This window comes from Musa acuminata, chromosome BXJ1-6 (assembly GCF_036884655.1).
Source record: "Musa acuminata AAA Group cultivar baxijiao chromosome BXJ1-6, Cavendish_Baxijiao_AAA, whole genome shotgun sequence".
Taxonomy (NCBI): domain Eukaryota; kingdom Viridiplantae; phylum Streptophyta; class Magnoliopsida; order Zingiberales; family Musaceae; genus Musa; species Musa acuminata.
The window spans coordinates 37188132-37195000 of NC_088332.1; the positions used below are offsets into that span (position 1 = coordinate 37188132).

At 34.6% G+C, this 6869-nt stretch overlaps 1 protein-coding gene across 2 annotated transcripts; it reads right to left on the reverse strand.

The window, feature by feature from the left end:
* Positions 1-3294: 3294 nt before the first annotated feature.
* LOC135677804 (uncharacterized) lies at positions 3295-4927 on the reverse strand. 2 transcript variants are annotated; one of them, XM_065190209.1, is made up of 3 exons: positions 4609-4927; positions 4335-4534; positions 3295-4216 (listed from the first exon to the last, which is right to left on the reverse strand). In XM_065190209.1, exons 1-3 carry the CDS (start codon positions 4877-4879, stop codon positions 4091-4093), a joined length of 597 nt encoding a protein of 198 aa, XP_065046281.1. In that variant the 5' UTR covers positions 4880-4927; the 3' UTR covers positions 3295-4090. The 2 variants fall into 2 exon arrangements, with proteins under 2 accessions (XP_065046281.1, XP_065046280.1); XM_065190208.1 differs by having other exon boundaries at positions 3296-4222.
* Between the last annotated feature and the right edge of the window lie 1942 nt (positions 4928-6869).

The following is a 6869-nucleotide window of genomic DNA, read 5'->3' on the forward strand; positions in this document are numbered from 1 at the left end:
AAACTTAATATGACCTGTTTACCCTTTTATATGTTGACATCCCTTTAAGATTTAGATAACTAAGTTTTTCCTTTTTTTCGCTTTATGAAAATACGTATACTAATTTAAATTAAAGGGGTAAATAGGGAAATTAATAGCTAACGATAAGCACGGAAGCTTCGGCCTCGGCGTTTTTAAATGTGACTCGGAGGTCAGGCGCAAGAGGAATGATGATCAAACAGCCATGGACGGCTGGGGCGCGATGATTGGATCGAGATGCGACGATCGGGACCCTCCAAGTCAAAAGTCATAACAGATGGGTGGACGGTAGCCACGTTCCAAGTGGGGACGAGCGGTTGGAGCCACGTTGGGGTTGTTGGGTGGGGCCACGTTTTGTCACTATCCATACCGGCACAATTTCGAAACAAGAAAAATTCGTTGGAGTGCACAGCCCCTTGCAAATATGTTTTTCCTTTTCTTCAAACTTAAATAACTGAAATCAACGTTAATAAAATAAGCCAACAGTCCATTTCTTCAAAATTAACAAACTTTAATAAAGTGTCCAAAAAAACCAAAATACAATCAAATGCAATTCAAAATTTATAGATAATTATGTTATTTTAACTTTGTCACGTTCATGTGATGCGTGTGTGCTTGTGATAGGGACGAGTTCATTAATCTCAAAAATAATTTAAATATTTTTGATGAGATAAGTATGAGTTTTTTCTATAATTTATTATGACAGATAACATGATGAATAAATGGTAGTCGGTTGGTTTGTTTACTTGATATCTTGAAAACTAAATTAAGTGGATTAAATTAATAAATCAATTATCCCATCAAACTCTATCATAATAAATAATATCATTATTCAGTACATTATCATATTTATCATTAATAAGGAATAAGATAGGATTTACCCATTTATATTCTACCACAATATCAAATTATGTTAATGATTTATGTTGATCCATTTAAAAGCTTAGGCAAATAGATAAATATATGATTTTATTCATTTATATTCCTAATAATTTATCATATACTTAGGCTCTAGATTTATATTCCTAATAATTCATCTCTCTTTTATGTCACACATAAAGATATTTTCAATCAAGATTTTAGACAACTGAAATCTGGCTAGACCAGTGCGTCTGGGTCACTAGTATATTGGGTTGGGTTGGCCTGTTGGGTTCAGGTCTGGTTTGCTAGACCTATGTGTGTCCATTTGGATGGAGCAGCTCAAATTATATTGCAGAATCACTACTAGCTGTTGGAGGTCAGTAGAAGATGGCAGCTACTTCCAAACATTGATATAGGACAGTGTCTGTTGTTGGGGGTTTATTTCATTGTAGGTGATACCTTTCCAGCATGGGAAACTCGAATGGAAGTCCTCTTTTTTGCTTGTAAGGTTTCTCAGTGATGGGTGGGTCCCTTTGATGGTAAGGCTTGTCACCCAATAGGAGGAGTAATTACCTCCTTAAAGTATAATTGAGCCAATTGCCTTACTGAAAAGGTTATTATTAATTGGTTACATGCTAGTATTTGTCCATGAGATTCCAAAGACCATCATCATTGATCCATTGAATCCCCTTATCTTTATTTAAATAAATAAGATATAAAATAGTTAATGTATTTATTTTTTTATTATTCACAGGCTCAAATATCTCCGTTTGTTTTTGTTGCGGAGGAAGAAAAAATAAATTAAAAACAAAATCTGAGGTCAATCAAAAGCATACTTTAAAAAATTAATATAAGATTACGATAAATTTTATATTTATTAAAAAATTAAAATTTTCATCATGTAAAATCAATTATAAGACTAAGTTATCCACACTCAAACATAAATATTTTTACATATTCCCTCAACTCCAGAAGAATTTATACTTTTGCCTTTTCCTGTCTAGAAATCCTAATGAGTAACCTCTTTATATATATTATATAAAGAAAGATCATCAGTACCAAAAATATTCATCATATTTTGCTTTTCCTCTATCAAAATCTAAAGATATGAGATATTTATAGATGAACCAAACCCTAATTACTAAGCTTTTTTTTCCTTCAAATAGATCTTCTTTTCATATTAGAATTTCTTATACTATTGGGACATTAATAGTAGAAATATCAAAATACTTGTCAATCTCAATAATTTCTCTCTTAGTAAATTTATTTATTTTTGTTTCCCTCGAATAAAAAATACTTTTTTTTCACACTCCTTTTAATCTTTATCATTCATCCTTATTGAATCTCTAACCATTAATTTTTTTAGACTTGATATCATTTGTTAAGGAGGGAGAAAAAAAGAAACAAAAAATATCCAAAGGTCAATAATCAAAAACATAATAAAAAATCAATATAAGATTAACATGATTCGTTAATCCCTATCTATACCGAAAATCAAATTCTTCACTATGTGAAATTAATTATAAGATCTCAGTTATCTCCACTTAGGTATAAATATTTTTACACATCCATTCATATAAACCCTTGAAAAATTTATATATTTTCTCTCGATCTCTCTAAATACTTTAGGGAGAAACTCAAGAGCACCAAAAATATTTCTCACATCTTCCTCTCCCCTCATCAAAATCTAAAGATATTTAGGAAATTTATAAAAGATCCAAACCTTAATTACTTGACGTCTTTTTTTCCATTAAAATTTCTTATTCTATTGGGACACTTATTCTACAAATTTTAAAATATTTATTAATTTTATATTTTTTTAAATTCTATTAGTTAAAACCACATGTAATAAAGAACTGTATTGATATAATCGAGACAAATAGACTCAACATTCAATAGAAACAGCTCATATACGAAAATGAAGTTTCAAATAGATATCTTTATTATTTTATGAATAAAAATAAGATTTCTATGTCAATTACATTATTTTTTTTATCAAGCTTATAATGCTTTTTAAAATATTATAAGCCTACTCAAATATGTTGTAATTTAGAAATTAAACTGATTTAGTTTATGGATTGATCCATAAGGTATAATCCGCACTACTCTGATGGTGAATATTTTTAAAATCATGACAAAAAGGAGAATTCCATTAAGAAGATATAGAAAAGATACCTCCACGGTATTTTCAAAAGTTCTTTTTTTAAAATTATTTTTAAATTCTTTAATAATATTTTCTTAGTACCTAAAATGCACTTGATTTTCCCTTTATTTTCCTATGTGCTGATCATACGATGTGCAGATCAAGTTAAATATTTATATATTATGTTATAATATTTTCATCAATACCAAAAAGACACCATGACACAATATAAAAAAAATTACTGCATTCTAGTATTTTGCACTATGTTATAATATTTTTTAATAATATCAAAAAATAATATAAAATAGTGTAAAAACACAAAGTTGCAATGATTTCTTAGTATTGTTGAAAATACTAAAAATATTATAACTAGATCAATTTAACTTATGAATTAGTCCATATAAAAAAGATTTAAAAAAAGGTTTAAGAAAGACCGATACCTTTTTCTCGAAAATTAACTTTTAAAAAAAATTATAATTTCTTTTTCGAGAATTCGTCCATTTAATTTCAAAAAAAAAAAAAAAATTCCCTCGAAGGTTTTCCTCCAAAAACTGCATGCTGGAGCGTTTATACCGACGACGTCAACGCATACAGACACAGCTGGAAGAAAGGAGCTCTCATGGTCAAAATCAAGGCATCTATCTCAGTGTCAGGTGTTCGAGTTAAATGCGTCCTCCTTTTCGGAGCAGGCCATGAGCTCTTTCCCTTTCACTTCAACCAGGGGAGATGGACCACGACCTTTCCACCTCCCATTCCAGCTCGAATGATCTCCCCTCCAGGAAAATGACAAGCATAAAGGTGCTGCTGCAGTGACGGAGACATCCCTCACCAATCCTACTCTGCTGGCCAAACTCTGATGAACCTATTCTGTCATATCATTCAATGCCAACGCCACTTGACTTGCTTTTTTTTTTTTTGGTTTGCGGACAATACAAGAAAATAGATCACATGTTCTTCTTCCACACCCAATACCTCGCGATGATCATCATCATCAATCGAAAACAGAAACTATTTGTGTATATACTTACTCGGACTTAGAGCTAGGATTGAAGTGCGAGGATGAGTACTTCAGCTAATTGCGACCTCGGCAATGCTCTGCAAGGTTGGCTTCCACTGCCCATGGCGTGCTATCTTTGCTTTGGTGCTCCCGACAGCCGCATCCTGCAACTCGGCGTCCACAAGTGGCTCCGCTTCCTGTTCCTATGACAAACGAGAACATCGAGGAACATATAAGACTTAATTCCTTTCATATGTATCCGGTCGATCGCCGTAGATGAATTACGACAAGAAGATACTGCAGAAATCCACATACCGTCGCCGGTGGAGTCTCCGACTCGAGTTCAATGCCACCGTCACCACCACGACCACTACCTGGCTGGCCCGAGGCAGCGATGGCAATGGAGGCGCCCCCGTCGCCGCCTCTTTCGCATCTGGGCCGGTGCTTTTCTTTCTGTTTGACAAGCAGACGGCCCAACTTCACGTGCTTCTTCGACGCGAACTCCCTCACCACCTCTGCACACGCCTCCGACGCTCACAACCAAGAGCAAGGAAACGGAGGAAAGGGAAGTAGGACTTTAGCGACTTGCCTTCGAAGCTGACGAGGCGGTAGACGCGGCCGATGTGGAGAGTATCGTCGGGGCGAAGCAGCTTAAGGTGCTTCAGGGGAGCGTCGCCACCGCGGGCGGTGGCGGAGGTGGCGTAGGGGGGAGCGGTGACCACGATGACCGCGGCGACGTAGTGGCCGGGGTTGGAAGCCATGACTTGGCTCGCGCTCAAGGACCAGTACGCCCTCTCCACCCTTCCTCCCGGGTGTTGGATCACCACCGTCGTCGCCTCCGCCGCTTGGCAATTCCCCATCTCTCTCTCACTCTCTCTCTGGTGGGTTAATTCTCTGTGCGTGTTATGTAGTGCTTGGACAAGTGTCGAACAGTATGGCGACTTAATATATATGAAGGAAAGACTTGGTCTTGGGTCGCACTCAGGTGATCAGTGGTGGATCACTGCACGTATATGCTTCGACACCGGGGATGACCCATGCAAGCCTTCCACGTAACGCAACCGAGGAAGCAGCAGCTCATCAGCCGTTCCCGTCCTCTGCAGGAGCACCACGCATCACAAGTTTGGGGGCAAAGTAGCAGCTCAAATTCCAACATTTAATGAGGCATTGATTAGGATTCATTCCAGGATGTATACGATGTGAGGCACGTTGTGGCAACTCATGGTGAATAACAAGTTTAGCTGAGGCATTTATTTAGGCTATGAACGCCTGAGCTGCAAATGAGGTAGAGGAACACAAGCAGAAGATGGTGGAGAGTGACGAGAGAGTGAAGTCTGAGGACGACGACATGATTGACTTGATTCGTTTTCTTCTTCATGTGAAAACTTGCAAAAGGACGGACGGACTTAATGTACCTTCCAGCTGTATTTATGAAATAAGAAATCCTATGAAGAAATATTAAAATAAATAAGAAATTATGCTGCAGGTAGAATAAAGTAGTATTATTATTATTCATAATTAAATAATAATAAGAAATATTCAAGTACCAAAAATAAAAGGGAAAAAGGCCGTTTTATGAAAATAAAAAAAAAAGAATATAACAAGTCTACAGTGAATACGCCAATCTTCCCACATAGAAACTGTTAACAGTATCATCATAAGTTGGATTTATAATCAAATAGTAAATAATATATATTTAAGTATAAAAAACAAAAAAAAAGATTCCTCAATCTCATGGACATTATTACTTGGAAATTTCTGTGGTATAAATATTCTATTAAAATAATAAATAATATCCTTGGGGTTTAATATAATTGATCCGATTTCTCATGTGGCGAATCAAACATAAGTTTGAACTCAACAACAAGTCTCATACAAGTACAAATACGCCATTAATTCTCCTTTTATTTCATCTCTTTCTCTCTCATATGCTACGATTCTCGTGAATAAAATGTTCAAAAATAACAGATGGCTATAGTTTCGTAAGATCAGTCAAATCATTTGGGGACAAGGACGAGACACTAACACAACATTTTGCAGTCTTATATTGCACATTCTAGCATTTAATTACATATTTCTGTTCAAGAAATCGACATGTATCATCTCGGAGTAATTACAATATGATTCATCGAATTATACGATGTGTACATATAAATACCAAGACTACACCACATGCGATCACCATGAATACGTCAATTATGTTCATGACATGACTACATCTCTATTGAATAGAATTCATGATGATCTTTCTCTTTTAAGGGATGCCAATTTCATTCATAAATCTGTTTGCCATGTTAGACAAATAATTATCGAGTGAGGAAATTGGTATATGTTAGGATTTCGTAAGTATTTTTTAGGAATCTTAATTATATTTAAATCATAAATAGTTATTGAGTTAGGAAATTGGTATCTGATAGGGTTTGATAAATATTTTACGGAGTTTCAATTATATTCAAATTACTTGGATGAATCCTAATTAAATTTAAATTTTTGATGAATAAGGATTAATATTTACATTAGGGATTAATATTTCCACTCCATGTTTTAAGATTCTCGCAAAGTTAAATCCTATATTTCCACTCCATGTTTTAAGATTCTTGCAAAGCTAAAAAAATCTCAATTCTTGGTAGAAGCTAAATCCTATATTTTCACTATAAAATTGGTATGTTTCTTATTTACTTATTTTACAACTGTTTTATTTGCTTATTATAACTTTTGTAAATGTTTTAAGTTTAAACGTTTTTTCGATGCGATTTTACCGAATGAGATTTTTGAATCGACATAATTTTTATGAAAATACTAATCCACCCCCCCTCCTTTTATTGCCGACTTGTTCCTAATAGATATAAC

Excerpts from the sequence above, each read along its gene's own strand:
- LOC135677804 (XM_065190208.1), bottom strand. The coding sequence starts at position 4,879 with ATGGGGAATTGCCAAGCGGCGGAGGCGACGACGGTGGTGATCCAACAC. Across the intron at positions 4,535-4,608 it reads CCGCCTCGTCAGCTTCGAAG|AGGTGGTGAGGGAGTTCGCG; the intron begins GCAAGTCGCTAA and ends AGGCGTGTGCAG. Across the intron at positions 4,223-4,334 it reads CGGAGACTCCACCGGCGACG|GAACAGGAAGCGGAGCCACT; the intron begins GTATGTGGATTT and ends CGTTTGTCATAG.